At 41.0% G+C, this 16,798-nt stretch overlaps 1 protein-coding gene across 1 annotated transcript in view; it reads right to left on the reverse strand.

The window, feature by feature from the left end:
- The window catches only part of CNTNAP2 (contactin associated protein 2), a 1,817,652-nt gene that overhangs the window by 170,597 nt on the left and 1,630,257 nt on the right, over nt 1-16,798 (reverse strand). Inside the window, exon 17 of the mRNA XM_036328432.1 lies at nt 5,132-5,350. Coding sequence (XP_036184325.1) covers nt 5,132-5,350 — 219 coding nt within the window. The remainder of the gene's footprint in view (nt 1-5,131; nt 5,351-16,798) is intronic.

Raw genomic sequence — 16,798 nt, forward strand, 5'->3', positions numbered from 1 at the left:
TGACTTTGAGCATCGCTGCTGCTCTCCCAACACAAGGAAAAATCTGGCCCAGGGCTGCCCGAGGCTGCCACCCTGAGCTTAGTTCTGAGTCCGTGGGCTGGCTGAGGCTCCAGGCAACCATGGAGGAGATGAACATTACATGGAAGAAGAAGAAAGCTGTGAGAGTAAAGGTAAAATATAGAGAAGTGATTCAATGCATATGGATGATGCCAGGAACTCTGTGCACTGCTTCCCCTGGATTATCTCATTGCACCCTGAGACGCAGAAACTGTGTCTCTTTTTAACACAGAGACATTAAGGAACCTGTCAGTGGTCTCCTAGCTAGGAAGTGGTGGGTGCAGGTGGGATTCAAAGCCCACAATGTCAACCACATGACACTCTGGAAAGAAGAACCACTTGGCAGCTCAGGCCTTTTTAATCATCTCTAAACACATAATCCTAAATGGTTAAAATCAGAAGAAATTTTGGGAACCAAATAATTCAAATGCTTATTAGGCAGATGGGAAAAAAAAATGATTCAGAAAGGGAAAGTGATAATACTTGGTCAACCTGATACTTCTTATTGGAGTAGAACTGAGAACAACTCAAGTTGTCTGGATCCCTACTGAACAGTCTTGGGATAACTGACTCCAGGATTTCACAGTTGTGAACTTTTTTTTCCTTCTTGCAACAAATACCTCTCCACACTTCCCATGGAGTGGGCTTCTGTTGCAGAAAACATTGTTCACATTGGCTTCAATGTCTGGGGGATGGGCGCTGTGTCCACCTTAAAGATAACAGGAAATCAGAGACTGAGACATGAAACTTATTCTTTTTTCATCAAATGAAAAGAGGTGTCGACCCGTCAGGTAGTCCACTGTTCTGAAACGTTTCCTTCCAATTATGTTTTCATAATTACTAACTTCAGAGGACACTTTCTAGTCTAATTTAATGCACGACACTTGTTCTTTATTGTCACAATAAACAAAGGAAATCTCACAAAACTCCTGTGACCTTCCCCCCCACCCCCAGTTTTTCCTTTCCTTGCTTGTCCTTTCTGTTCCTCTTTATTCTTCTTCCTGAAATGCTATTTTTTTTTGCTTGTCCCTTACAAATAATTATTCTATTGAATCCTGCCCCAGCTCTCTATTCTTCTCTTTTATTTTTATTTTTATTTTTTAATATATTTTTTATTGATTAAGATATTACATATGTGTCCTTGTCCCCACGTTACCCTCTACCCCCCCCCCCCCCCCCCCGCTCATGCCCTCACCCCCCCGTTGTCCATGTCCATTGATTAGGCCTATATGCTTGCATATAAGTCCTTTGGTTGATCTGTCCCCCTTACCCCCACCCTCCCCTACCTTCCCTCCAAGGCCCGACAGTCCAATCAATGCCTCTCCGTCTCTGGATCAGTCCTTGTTCATCAGCTTATGTTGTTCATTATATTCCACAAATGAGTGAGATCATGTGGTATTTATCCGCTCTCCAGTTCCATCCATGCTGTGGCAAATGGTAAGAGTTCCTTTTTCTTCTTCCTCTTCTTAAAGAATACCTTTCAGCATTTCATATAATGCTGGTTTGGTGGTGATGAACTCCTTTAGCTTTTTCTTATCCGTGAAGCTCTTTATCTGACCTTCTATTCTGAATGATAGCTTTGCTGGATAAAGTAATCTTGGTTGCAGGTTCTTGCTATTCATCACTTTGAATATTTCTTGCCACTCTCTTCTGGCCTGCATGGTTTCTGTTGAGAAATCAGCTGACAGTCGTATGGGTACTCCCTTGTAGGTAACTGACTGTCTTTCTCTTGCTGCTTTTAAGATTCTCTCTTTATCTTTTGCTCTTGGCATTTTAATTATGATGTGTCTTGGTGTGGTCCTCTTTGGATTCCTTTTGTTTGGGGTTCTCTGCGCTTCCTGGACTTGTAAGTCCATTTCTTTCACCAGGTAGGGGAAGTTTTCTGTCATTATTTCTTCAAAAAGGTTTTCAATATCTTGCCCTCTCTCTCCTTCTGGTACCCTATAATTCTGATGTTGGTACGCTTGAAGTTGTCCCAGAGGTTCCTTACACTATCTTCATATTTTTGGAATCTCTTTTCTTTTTTCTTTTTTGGTTGGGTATTTTTTGTTTCTTTGTATTTCAAATCTTTGACTTGATTCTTGGGATCCTCTTGTCTGCTGCTGGATCTCTGTAAATTATTCTTTAGTTCAGTCAGTGTATGCTTAATTTCTAGTTGGTCCTTTTTCATGTCCTCCATGGTCTCACTATACTTATTGAGGGATTCATTAAATTTATCGGCGGTTTCCATAAAATTCTTGAAAAACCTTATAAACGTGGCCTTGAACTCTATATCCAATCGTTTGCTTTCCTCCATTTCTGCCATTTGTGACCTGTTTCTTTGTCTCCGCATTTTGGCAGCTTCCCTGTGTTGACAGAGTGGCCCTGCGCGCCAGGTGTCCTGTAGGGCCCAGTAGCTTAGCCTCCCCAGTTACCTGGGGTGGACACTCTTGGTGCACTCTTGGTGCCTTGGTTGTTGTAGAATCACTGGGAGGAATTGACCTCCAGGCCAATTGGCTGTGAGAATCAGCTGTGTCTAAAGTGGGAGAACTTCTGTGCTGAAGACACCCTTCTGGGGCAAGACTTGCTTCAGTGGGGCTTTGGTGCTCCTGAGTCTGCTCCCTGAGTGTGTCCCTTATGGATCTGAGGAGTTTCAGTCTGGATGGTCCCCCTCTGACCACTGGGTACTATTCTTCTCTTTTAATAAGTTGTTCTTGTTTAAACAAATCAAAACTTTTCCAAGACCGTAATAAATGCTCCACCTAACCCTCTCTGTTTCATGACTTTACTTAAGTCTCCAAATTTCTTAAAGCAACTATAGTCAGTGAACAGGAAGTGATAACAGTAAAGTTGGACTTCTACATCCAGGGACAAGTTCAAAAAAACAAACAAAGAGAAACTGGTCAATTAGGGTTGAAAACCAGGTAGAACCTAATCAGCATGCTCGGGACTAACAGGGCTTTGAAAGAAACTTGTCATAGCTAATCTGGGCAGGACATATTGATAAAGTAAACTTTGCTCACATTATTTAGCAGGAATCAGTGAACCTGATGTTTACCTCATACAAAATAATTTAAAAACGATGTAATTTTGAGAATTATAAATTGAGGGAAGGATTTGGAATGGGCTGAGTTCTAGTTGACATGGAGTAGTCAGTATTTTACTTCACAATCCAGGCCTCTTTCCTGGCCCCTGGCTGACATGGGTTTTTAACAAGCCAGTCTTACCTCCAAAATGAATGGACTAAGCTAACGCTCTGTAGTTGGCCCACATCACAGCAAACAGGTGAATATCTAAATTTACCTTTCTTTTTGTGACTTTTAATGTTTCCTTTTTTTTTTTTTTTTAAAAAAATGATCTTTATTGTTGTAAGTATTATAGGTATCTCCCTCTTCCTCCCCACTGACCCCCCTGACCCACACCTGCCCCCAACTATAGGCCTTCACTGCACTATTGTCTGTGTCGATGGGTTATGCATATATACATACAAATTCTTCAGTTAATCTCTTCCTGCCCCCACCCCTTCCCTCGGAAATTCCTTAGTCTGCTCCATGCTTCCATGCCTCTGGATCAATCTTGTTAATCAGTTTATTTTGTTCATTAGATCCCACATATAAGTGAGATAGTTTGTCTTTCTCTGACTGGCTTATTTCACTTAGCATAATTCTCTCCAGGTCCCTCTATGCTGTCTCAAAGGGTCAGAGATTTTTTTTTTTTTACAGCTGCATAGTATTCCATTGTGTAAATGTACCATATCTCTATACACTCATCTATGGATGGGCACTTGAGCTGTTTCCAGATCTTAGCTATTGTAAATCTAATGTTCTTAAAGCATCTTCACACAACTAGGAAAGACACCATGGACACTCTGGCCCTTGTTAAAATGAACTGATCTCTGGTGATTCTCTGCTATAGGGCAATGGGGGTTATGAATATGGACAGCAACCAGGTCACCTCTGCTTTTGCTTGGTCTGAACCTGTCACAATTGGTCAACTTGCTCAATTCACCTCCAGAAACTCAGAGAGAGGGGGCAGTGGGGTGTAGAATCCGGCCTCAAAGTCCTTCAAAGTTGCCATTTTTTTGTTAATCCTCACCCAAGGATTATTTTTTTCCATTGATTTATTTAGAGAGAGTGGAAGGGAGGGGGAGAGACAGAGAGAGAAAAACATTGATGTGAGAGAGACACATTGATTGGCTGCCTCCTGCATACACCCTGACCAGGGCGGGGGACTGAGCCTGAAACCAAGGTACATCCCCTTGACTAGAATTGAACCAGAGACCCTTCAGTCTGCAGGCTGAAGCTCTAACTAGTGAGCCAAACCAGCTAGGGCCAAACTTGCTGTCTTTTAATTCAACAGAGAGGAAATGGCTAATTTCCTAAACTGTTAGTTTTTTCGGAAAACAAAATTTAAAATTGAACAAGCTATGGAAATAGGACTTGATGTGAAGTAGCATCAGGTCCAGCTGGACCAGGTCAAAGCAAAGACTACCTGTGAGGCTGAACCTACTTCTTGCACAGGTCGCTTAACAGTTTGCTGCTTAAATTTCTTCCCAGTGTTGATCTTTCTCCAATGTAGGAGGAATCTTTGCAAGAAGTCTAAAGGAAGGAATGGGTTTCTACTTATCATTTCAAGCAAGCCTGAATTTAGGGAGCCCATATTCCCTCCCTTCATCCCTCCATCCTTTCCTTTAGTTTCCTTCCTTCCTTCCTTCCTTCCTTCCTTCCTTCCTTCCTTCCTTCCTTCCTTCCTTCCTTTGCTCAGTTACAAGTGTTCCAAATTATCAAAGGATTTTATATGGTTTTAAAACCATAAACCTAAAGTTGCATAGGTAGAGACATCAGAGATGTCACTGGCTCCCCTCCAATTCTGGAGACAAGGACTGTGAGCTTCAGACAGTGGGAAGTGGAACTGGACATCGGTCTTTCAAATCCTCTCTCTCGTTCCATTCTGTCTGGGGAGTGACTACAAAAGGCCTAGATAATTACTTTTAGAAAGATCTCCTGCAAAGCACTCCATAGGGTTTTTATTTTTTCCACTGTGAAGGTCAGTGACACCAGCAGAGGGGAATGACGGTGGCCTTGCCATTACTCACCAACAAACAGCTGGCTGTAGAGTTCCAGGCGTGTGTGTCCCTCTGTCGGGGCCTTTCGGATCTGCTGTGGCAGCCGATCCACCTGCAGGCTGGCCTGCTTGACGTTCCTCTCCGCGGTGACCCGGTGCCACTGGTCATCATTGAGAGGGGTGGGCGACCTCACCACAATCTCCACGGGCCCATTTCCAACATCAAATGAAAAGGACACTTCTGTGGCAGCTGAAGAAGCAGAAAGCACGGAAAGCATGTGAGTATTCACCCCCAGATACCAAAAAGCAGAAGAAAAACAAAACAGGGAGAGAAAAATAACCTAAGTCTGTTACTTGCTACAAAGGTCCATGAAAAACAATCACTTGAATAAGGATCAATAAGGATTAATAACCAAAGGAAGGAAAACAGACTTGTATCATGGGCCAGGCATACATTTATTTTCTTTATCTTTAGAGGCCTATGGAGAAGTTACCGTCATTGACTCTCCATAAGGAAACTGAGGTCTGGAGAAGTTAAGCACATGTGGAGGGTCTTAGATTTCATGAATAATGAAGTTGGGATGTGAACCCAGGCTTGCCAGATTTTTCAGAGCCTGGATTTAAAAAAAAATATTTTTTTTTATTTCAAAGAGGAAGGAGAGGAAGAGGCATGGAGGGAGGGAGGGAGGGAGGGAGGGAGGGAGGGAGGGAGGGAGGGAGGGAGAGAGAGAGAGAGAGAGAGAGAGAGAGAAGAGAGAGAGAGAGAAACCTCAATGATGAGAGAGAATCATTGATTGGCTGCTGTTTGCATGCCCCTCCCACCCCCCAGGGGATTGAGCCCACAACCCGGGCATGTGCCCTGACTGGGAATTGAACTGTGACCTCAGTTCTCTCAACCTGAGAACCACACTAACTGGGCCAGCGCCTGGAGTTTTTGATTCTATACCCAATCTAACTCTTTTTTAAAAAAAATATATATTTTTATTGATTTCAGAGAGGAAGGGAGAGGGATAGAGAGCTAGAGGGGTAGAAACATCAATGAGAGAATCATTGATTGGCCTGTATGCCCCCTACTGGGAGGGATCAAGCCCCAACCTGGGCATGTGCCCTTGGCTGGAGTTCAACCTGGGACCCTTCAGACCGCAGGCTGACGCTCTATCCACTGAACCAAACCATCTAGGTCCCAATCTAACGCTTCAGTAATAAAACACTCTTCCTCCTCCATCCCCAGAGATTCTGGCTTAGTTGGTATGGTGGAGGCATTGGTATTTTAAAAAGCTCCCTGGAAAAATATTAATAGAGAGCTACTGCGTTTGGGGAATTACAAAACTTCTTTTCATTAATCTAATCATTGCAGTTCCTGCTGGAAGTGAGGGAGTCATGAATTGTTGATGAATGTCAATGAAGGTGACCTGCAACTTCTTCAGACTATGTGTGGCTGTCCAAAAGGCAGCTCCACATCCATGCCTAACAGCCTTCTTTTGGGAATCATTCATTGCACACCTGGGTCATTCCTCACCTGTGATGCTGGATCCTTCTAGTCACCTACCCTCCAGCACTGACCACAGTCAATCAATCAATCTGTTTTCATAGATCTGCTGCAAATAAGCCTCCTTCTGCAATAAACCACCAACAATAGAAAATGGATTCGGTGGTTGCTTAGGCAATTTTGCTTGTAAGCAGTTTTCCTGCTTTACATTTTAGTTTTTTTAAAAAGTTCTCAATGTATTATAAACATGGTTTTTAAATGTGTATTTTTCTTGCAATTGGCAGGAGAGGCAGCACACGTCCCTAGCTCCTCGGGCTTGGTGAATTCTTTTCCATCTTAAAGAGGTGGCCCACCAGATTTTCTAACTTTGCTCATAAAGAGATTTAGTCCCTCTATCTACCAAGAAGCCTTGGCCTAATCTCTAAGCAGTTTAATTTTTTTCCAGGCTAAATGGAAAATTCAGCTTCTCTGGACTGGTACCATTTTGAGATGATGTAGCAAGCAATCAAACTTCTAATTTAAAAACCACAGTGGGCCAGATTCTCCCAGGACTTGGACTGTTCCCTGCCTCTGGGTCAGGCACCTCTGAAAGCTGCATTAACATTACTGAGCTACAGGGATATTAGATGCAGAGCTCAATTTAATCAACCTAATTGTACTGAGGAATTTTGATCTTTTATGTCACCAGTAAGGGAACTTTAATTTCAACACCTGTGGCGGTTCCTGCACACATTCTAGTGAAATATCTCCTGCAAATTAGGAGCTCCTGCCTCCAGGGGTCACTGTGACTCAATGGAGGCCGGTGACCTTCATCAAGGTTTCTAAGGAAGTAAGAATGCAGGTTGACAAGCCTATGACTCATCCACTGAATGATCTTTCCCCGTCTTTCTGGTATAGTCAAGGGGGGAAAAGCATCCCCAGTCTTAAGACTGAATCTGTTATGGTCTTGTAGTGCTATGTTTTAGCAGATGCATTTTAAAATGTAAGTTGTCAGAACAGCAAAAGCACAAGGTTTCCTGAGCTAAGTAGAAAAGATTGTTTTGTTTTAAAGGTATCAACAGCCATCAGGGAAATAGAATCTAGGGATAAATTGAGTTTAACCCTAAGGTTTGACTTGGAGGGATAGATGCTGCTCTAATTTTCTGTCTATGATGAATTCTTGTCCAGGACTTTAAATGCCACCATTTAGAGAAACTCTGAGGATCAGAAGTTAACTGGGAAATACACATACTTTTTCTTGGCTTGTCACACTGGATCCCCTGTTTCTTCCTCTGGACTATGGCTCTTCTTAACATCAATGTTTCCTTCTAGAGGAGCAAATTCTTCTGTAGCTTAGTCAGGGGACAATGAGAGAGACTCAGGACCTCAAGACTGAGATCCTCTGAGAGCACGGCCCTCTTTAAAGAGCATCCATTTGGGTTTTGCTGAAGCAATATTCACAGTTCCAGCACACTCTTCCCTTTGGGTGCTACCTGGGGAAGGGGACTGCAAGGCCAGTGTGAGAGCCAAGCAAAGGGTTCCTTTTTCTCAGTCATTCCATGTGAGCTTCCCTGACATTGCTAGGGGATGCCTTTGAGAAATCCCGTCTCCCAGGCAAATGGCAAGCACACTTTAAAAACTTCTAAGTTCAGTGTGTGGCTGATTGCTTCTGGTCTTCTGGGTGAGAGGAACTGACATTTTAAAAGAGATAATTACAGAGAGAGTTGGAGAGCGAATAAAAGGGAGGCAGCATGAAAGACACCAGAGCTAGTGACTGTCCTTGCTTAATGTGCGTCTCTAGTTATAGACTAAGTGTTGCCCTGTTTCTGACGGTGGAAAAGGAATTCCTTCCATACTGAAAATATTCTTATTTCCAGAAGAAAGTATTTGGGACTTGGATGTATCTGGTGTGGTTCATTGGAAATAACACTGTAACAAATACTAACAGTTGCCTTTCCATTAGTATCAAGAATGAGGAAGCATCTGAGATTCATCCTACTTGCAACCAAGCAAGTCAGCCTGCCATAGTTCCACAGATGCTGGCCGAAGACAGGAGACACATGGGGCAGATACAAAGGATTTTTTATTCACAGTGAACAGGCAACATGAACTTCTTGTCTACATGGGTTTCCCATAGCCCCACTGGGGTATGTGAAGCAGCCCAGATGGAGTTTGCATCAAGAATTCTGAACTTAGGGAACCACGGTCTTTTCAAAGGGCTGCCAGAAAACCTGCTCAACTGTTGCCCTGAGGAGACACATGAGCTTTATTATCTTGGTCAGAAAACAAATCTGCCCTCTGTTTTGTAGGAAAACACTATCTTCCAATGCTGTCATCTATACATGGATCCTTAAAAGGGTATGAACAAAGTTATCAATGCTTAGCGCTCAAAAGTCAAGCAGAAATGGGAGAGACTCATGGAAATTTCCCCCCAACAATTAGCCACTCCCGATCTTTCCTTTGTGAGCTCACCCAATTTTGCCCAGGCATCTATGTGCTTCCACAGAATTTTATGTATCATGTAAGAATGGCCCCACACTAGGCCCAGAGGGTGAATTTGGATTTGTCTAAATCAAATGTGCCAATTCCATGCTCCTTGACAGTAAACTCATTAAGATGGGACATGTTATGCTCTCCTGGCCAATAAGACATGAGAGGAATTCTTGAGGGGGCCTTTTAGGACAAATTTCTTAGCTCATAAGAGAAATAGTCAGTTTCTTTCTGCCTTTTGGTCTTGAATGAAGATTGTGGTTCCTAATGTTGCTGAACCCACCTTGTAAACACCAGACACCAAGTAGAACATGGAGGTTAATGGGATGAACTTGGGTCTTTGGTGACATTGCTAAGTCCCTAAGTTATTCCTTTAGCCACCTCAAGAGTCCTTATGAGAGATATATGTTATTGTTTAAGCCATTTTTTATTGCATCTGAATGCATCTTAACTGATATAGCAGAGTAAGGTTTAGCATCCAGTATATTTGAGTATTCTAGTCTTTGGCTTTTCGCCTTTTTGGGCCCCAATTTGTTGGTTTCTGAAATAAGAAGTACAAGAGCTTTCCAGTTTCTGTGTACAAAATGTGTTTGAAACACTGAACTAAGTGATCTCTAAGCTTCCTTCAAATGCCATCATCCTATGATCTAATTTCCAAAAAATTCTAAGAGAAATAATAAAATTAAATACAGCTAAACTTAATGATAGTTTTTGATATTGCATCACTATAAGGATAAAAGAGACATTAAAAGAGAAATGCATGAGGTGGCACATTGACATAGGAAACAAGTATAGATAACAGAAATTAACTTTGAATACACCTGGGTCATGACTTCCTCTGAGTGACAAAACATGAACTGGACAGAACCATGGACAGCTCTTGGTATTTCTTCCTCCTCTCCTATTCATTCCAGCAGGTGGTGCTATTCGCTCTCATTCTAACTTAAGTCTCCTCAAACAAATCATTCTAGGCCTAATGTATTCAGTGGCAAATTTAACAACTGACCAGAATAGTAGACTTTTGGGCTCTGAATTCTCCCAGCAGGTCAGATAACATTTAGACATCAGACTCAAAGTGTCAGTTGGCAGTAGCAGAAAATATTTGGTCATTCAATGTAGCATAGGCAAAGAGAAAAGACAAGGAAAGAAAGCTACACACAGTAAGCACCGGCTAACACTGTTGCAGTTTTGATAATGATTTGTTCCCTCCATTCTAAGATGAAGTTCAAGGATGGACAACTTCCAAAGGGATGTTCTGTACAAAATCTCACTTAACCATACAACAAAACTGGTAATAGACAGTGCCGATATTTTAGCCTCACTCTAAAGTGAAGAATGCTATGAATATATATTGTTTTCTTTTTTATGGAAAAAAAAGGGCTAAGTGTACATCAGGAGACAAAATAATTTATGCACCATGAGAGGGTTATAAGACAAGGTAGGCAGGCTGAAAATGAGGTCACTGAGGGAGTCAGAGAAATAAGGTAGGGAGGAAGAAGCAAAGAGAATACCTATGTTCCCACCTTAGGCTAGGTGTTCCACCTGTGCCCTAGAAGCCATACCTTCTTCTCTACTCAAGGACATCACTCCAGGAATGTCCCCTCGTCTACAGCATCAATCATTTTTGTATGTCTCTAATCCTAACAGCCACCATCACAAAAACACTCTTCTTTTAACCTAGTATCTACTTTTCTTGCTCCCCTTTGTTGCCAATTCCTCATTAGCACTGCCTGAATTCTCCATATCTGTGTCTGCTCCTCTGTCTTTCTCTAACCACATCACCTGAGGCTTTCTCTGTCATTACATCTGAAGCTGCTCCTGCCTCAGGGCCTTAGCGCTTTCTGTTCCCTTTACCTAGCTAACTCTATGGCTCCTCATGTACCTGTCTGTGCACAAGGCCTCATATTAGAGATTCCTTCCCTAAACATTCTATGTCAAATAGAAAACCCCTCTCTCAGCTGCCTTTCCCCCTTTATCCTGATTTTTTTGAATCACCATCTGGCACAATATGGATATGTGCTTCTGGCCTCACTAAAACAGAAGCATTTTCTGTTTTGTTTATGTTTGCTACATCCTCAGTATGTGGAACCATGCCTGCACTCAACAATTTGTAAATAAATGAATGAATGAATCAAAGAGGGAATAGGAATATCCCTGCCAAAGAGGCCAAACAATTGTAACAGATACTCTAAAAAAAGAAATCCACACATTCTCCTAAGGTAACCCATAATTGAGCACACTAGCATATATAAGGAGTGCTACCTTATATCTCACAAACATCTTGCCTAAGAACATAAGGTAACAATGTACAGGGTGGGTCCAAACTAGGTTTACAGTTATTCTTATGGAAAATAATGCAATAGTTAATAAATAATATAAGAACAAACTCTGTGTTTCACGTGCTCACAACTGTAAACCTATTTTTCCCCACCCTGTATATTTTCTCTGTCTAAGAGTGTGATACATTACTTATGTCTGTTTGAAATAAACTGCAGTAAATGTTGTTTCAAAATATGTGCATTTAATAAGCAAAAGCTTGGCCTAGAAACCATCAGTGGAGCCAGTAGCAGAATTTTCTCTCATTTCTACATCTCATGCTATTTTCATCACTCTACTCTTAGGAACAAGAACATTGCTTGGGCCACAATTGTTCAAATTTTAGGAACAAGGACCTTGGATCATAATTTCTCAAATTCTAGCCTATACAAGAACGTACTGATGGAACATGCTGAAAATGAAGTATTTCCAGGATCTCCTCAGAGAGTTCTGATAAGTTGGGGCAGAACCGTGGAGTCTATCTTTGGTTAATGCCAGGTGACTCCAATCCAGGTGGCCCTGGAATCCCATCTAAGAAACACTGGGATTGACATTTCCTTCTAGCAGGAAGGACTGAGGAATCTCTCTGGCTTCACTGTCACCAAGACAAAGATTTTCAAACTGTGTGGTAAAAAGTTTAACCTTGTCCAAAGAGAAATGTTATATCTGAGAGAGTATCTTTGTTTGCTTGAGAGCCCTGGGTCATGGCAGAGTCTGTGATGTGATGATCTAGGGTGGGAGCTGGCCTCACCAGGGTAGTATTTGGGGTGGGGGCTGACCACCCCAGATAGACTGAGAATGTGATATAGGGTGAAGGTTTGGGTCACACAGTTCAAGCTCTTGTAAGTTGGGGCAGGACTCTGGGGTCTGTCTTTGGAAGAACTGGAAACTGAGGTCAGCTATGTGGGCTGCCCACCATTCCTATGTAATGGAGCCTGAATAAAGACTCTGAACACCAAGGCTCATGGGAGTTGTCTTATTTGGCAGTCCCCTGTGGATACAGTCATAATCAATTTTGGGAAAGTAACATGTCTGTGATTCCACAGGAGGGGCACACCTGGAAGGTTGGCATCTGATACTTTTCCTAGTTCCTGTCCTCTGTGAACCTTCTCTAGTCTGATTTGAACCTGTCTTCTTTTCCTGTAATAACAGTAATCATGATTAAGTCCAGCCACCTTTGGTAAGTTTTGTGAATTTTTCCAGAGAATTATCAAAACTGAGGGTGGTTTTGGGGACTCCTTGAACTTGAAGTGGGTCTCAGAAGTGTATGCAAACTTGTGAGGGTCACAGTTTTTCTAAGTTTGCAGTTGGTCTAATTCTCTGCAAAACGAAATCAATCACTTCTGTTTAGAAAGGTGTGATGGAAGCCAGCAATGTTAAGACTAAAAGACTTCCTAGAATTGAGTCCATTTTCCAAACCCAGCTTCACCGCCTGCATAAGGAAATTGAGTCTAGAGATGCTGACATTAGTGAGAACTAAGTACAGAGCTTCTGATATTCTGACCATATTGCACCGCCTTTCAAATTACTCAGGGAAGAAAAATAACTTATTTTTTTCCTCTAGTACAGCTTTAGTTTGTGAATATAGAACTTTTTAGAGCCAAATATGCATATTCACACAAAAAACTCCATGTCAAACACATCTGAAAATGAACATTGGCAAGGAAAATTTATTTGAAGTCTTTTGGAAATTATTCAAGGAAATGCCTGGAGCTTTAGAATCAATGTTACGAACTTATTTTTAAAACCTCTGGTATGTTGCTAACCTCTTGAGTATGAGAAATATTTCTCCATATGCATTTTGGCCTTTAAGCTTTTATTACAGTAGAGAAAATAACTTCTCAAACAAAGGTATCCATGGAGAAAAGGAAGCAAAAGGGAGTTACTATTGGCCACATAGAAACAGAGAGCTTCTCTTTAAAATGCAAAGCCTTTCTAATTTCAGTTTCCTCCATGCATTTCACCAACTTCTGAGAATAGCTTATTGAATATTAATGGACCTACATGATTGAAAAAGGAAAAAGACAAAAACCTTTCCAAAATGACGTGTGGCTTGAAACAACACCTGTCCTCAGTGAGGTTTTAAATGTCCTCACATTTGGAATCAGTAGAGACTTGCTGGGCAGGGAGTGCCCAATTTAGAAGAGTAGATCCAAGTCCCAGATGGTGACTGAGAGGAGAGAGCATTGGTGATAAAAGGAATTGCAGAAGCTGATTTAGAGAAATTGTGAAATTGGATGCCTACAGATTCTCCAGAGATGGAGAGGAGAGTGGATAAAAGAGGGGACGGACGTCAAAGAAGCTTTCCTCTGGACCATGTCAGATTGTGCGGCAAAATGAAAAGCACTCACGGAAGGAGATGTGCTTTGGAGAAGGACTAGGGGTAGTTTATGGGGTTGATTTCAGGTGATATCAGAGGAGAATGGACTTGGGATTTGGAGTCAAAAGGAAGTAGTAAAACCGGATGCTGAAACAGCTTGAATTGGGAAAAAAGCTGACAGGTGCTACTGTGGACCAAGTTAAAGCATCTAAGGACACACCATACCAGTGAATTAATGAAATATAACTTCTAAATGACTGAGCACTGGCTTGCTATGCTTATGGGGACACTGATAATGGGTAAAAGCCAAAGGCAAGGTCTTAGGAGAAAAGAATAAGGCTTGGAAGGAGCAAACCTGCTTGTGAGAGCCAAGAGTGATTATCATAAGGACAACAGACAAGGAGACATCTGCTTCCTGGTTGCCATGACTGAGTTTCAGCCCAGCCTGTAGGTCCTATCAGAGGCTCTGCTTTTCTCTCTGTTTTGCAGCAAATTGTTTCTACCTAGCATATCCTTTCATTGCTACCTTGGTGTGATTTCAGATAAGACATTTCTAATAAAAAAAAGTCCAATGAAGATTCCATATTCTACGTGTTATGGACACAAAACAGAAAAAACTAGATTTACATACTCTGTTTTCCATTACAACACAGGGGTACTTCAACTACAGTGTATTAGCAATACTGAGCAAAAAGTGGAGAAAAAGTGAAACCATGCCAACAGAGGTTTTAAATGGGGATGCAGAGAGATGTGAAAGAGCAGGAGCATCTCTTCCTCTTAACACTCTTCTTTAAACTGAGAAAGACTTCTATACAAGTTCCCTTTTCCCTGGACTCTCAGCAAGAGATGCATAACTAATATAAGTGATATTAGTTTTCTCTGACTGTGATTACTTAACTTTGTTCATTGCCTCCTATTTAGTAGGGATGTTAGAAATGATGAGTTTTAGGTTGAATCTTAAAAATATGGGATCTCAGAATCCCAGTGTTGAAATGTCCTAGGATAAATGCTCAATTAACACTGCAGAAGAGTTAATAGACCCTGAAGCCATATATTTCCTCCTCTGAAAAAAGATGGAAAAATTACTTCTCAGTGTCCCTTATGGCTGTGCCAACCAATTTCCATTTGAACAAAGCATTCCTCTGGAAATGGAGAATGTTAAACAATAATAACGATTCATCATAGAGTACTCTTCCTTTCCCCATATTTCTGATGATAATAATTAAGAACACAACTTTCCTGATTACATGGCACAAATAAATATTTTGCCTCCCTAGAGACTGCACACATGAAACACCTTAGAACAGCGGTTCTCAACCTGTGGGTCGCGAATAATGAAAACACATCCAGCGTATCAGATATTTACATTATGATTCATAACAGTAGCAAAATTACAGTTATGAAGTAGCAACGAAAATCATTTTATGGTTGGGGGTCACCACAACATGAGGAACTGTATTAAAGGGTCGCGGCATTAGGAAGGTTGAGAACCACTGCCTTAGAACTTTCTTTTTAGGGCCAGTTTGTATAAAGTTCAAACAACCATATTTACTTTTTTCCACAATTTGCTGAACTAATGGGACATGGTTTCTCTCTAAAATACCTCCTTTGAGAGTAGGTTTGAGCTACTTGCCAACCTCTCCCTCTGGTTGGTCTGACGTACCCTCAACAAGGTGAATGAATAGAATGACTGTGGGAACAGGGTCATTCAAGACCTGTGGCCTTCCCACAGGTCTTCCATTTCCATCACGTGCACCATCCTGGCTGCATGAAGCTGTGGGATGTGAGCAAGCCTTAAAGCATGTGTGGAATAATGGTCTGAGAATGAGTGACAGGAAGCCAGTAGATTAGAATGAAAAAGTATCCTTTAACAGGTAAGCCCAACAGTAAGGGCTCATTGGTTAAATGGAACACTTGTCAGTCAAGATAGTGTGTTTCCCAATCTCTTCTAAACCATGTTCCCATATGTGACATAACAATCTAATTATCATCTCCAGATGCTGATATGCCCAGATGTAGCAGGCTGATGGGGAATAAAACAACCCCTGAAGACCTCGGATAAACATCTTCCCAGCCAATATAATTGTGCATTACATCCTGTAGGTTGTATAACAAAAACAATAGCTTTTTGTTGTGTTTTATAAATATGAAATTATGATTTTCCAAACTACGATGGTCTCCTGGAGATTCTTATATATTATTCTCTGCCCTAAGTTGAAAACAAACATCACTGTTGTGCAGTTTTTATAAATTTGACATGGAAATGTGTTTCTAAAATACCATTACATGAAACAAGTAGGTTAGAAACAGTACATAGCATATGATCTCATATTGGTAAAAAATTATATAGAAATGCATAGAAAAATGTTGGTTAAAGTGTATAAAAGAGTATATCAAGCATATTAGAATATGAGATTATAGCTGATTTCTTTAGCTTAATCTTTTTGCTTCTTTGGATTTTTAAATCATTCAAAATAAGCAATATTTTGTATAATTTTAGAAAAAGTTACCATTTGATAATGTTCACTTCTTTTGTGAAGTTGGTGACATTTTAAGAAACTGTGTTCTATAATTTTAACAAGTGTTTAATCAGAGGGGTTAATAAAAATGCAAAAATGGGGAATTTCATTTAAATTCAGAGAATGAAAGGGAATCAAAACCTTCCTTACTTCTTTCCTGGTTTTAAGATACCTGAGAAGATTAAAAAAAGAAAGAGTGGTCAAGCTTCATCATAGAATATTTAACAGGATGTGAATTTTTTCCTATTAAAAATGGCTAAAAAGAAGGGCATGCTGTATTTCACAGTAAAATCCTCTCAGGTCCAAAGTGCCAGCATGTTCGGATGTTTCAACTGATGTCTACAGGATTGGGAAGCAAGATGAGCATAATTCAGTGTTATAATTATGCTTGACAGATATACACTGTTTTATTATTCACTGGTTCTGGTTGCACTTCCCTAGAAAGACCCTGCAGAATACTAAATATCAACCACTCTTCAGAAAAAGTCATTTGGCATTCTCATCAGTCCTCATCAGAGGCATCAAATTCAGAGATGCAGAAAACCAAATCTGATCATTTAAACACTATGTGCAAAGGCAAGTAAA

The sequence above is a fragment of the Myotis myotis genome, unplaced genomic scaffold (genome assembly GCF_014108235.1).
Source record: "Myotis myotis isolate mMyoMyo1 unplaced genomic scaffold, mMyoMyo1.p scaffold_m19_p_11, whole genome shotgun sequence".
In the NCBI taxonomy this organism is placed as follows: Eukaryota; Metazoa; Chordata; class Mammalia; order Chiroptera; family Vespertilionidae; genus Myotis; species Myotis myotis.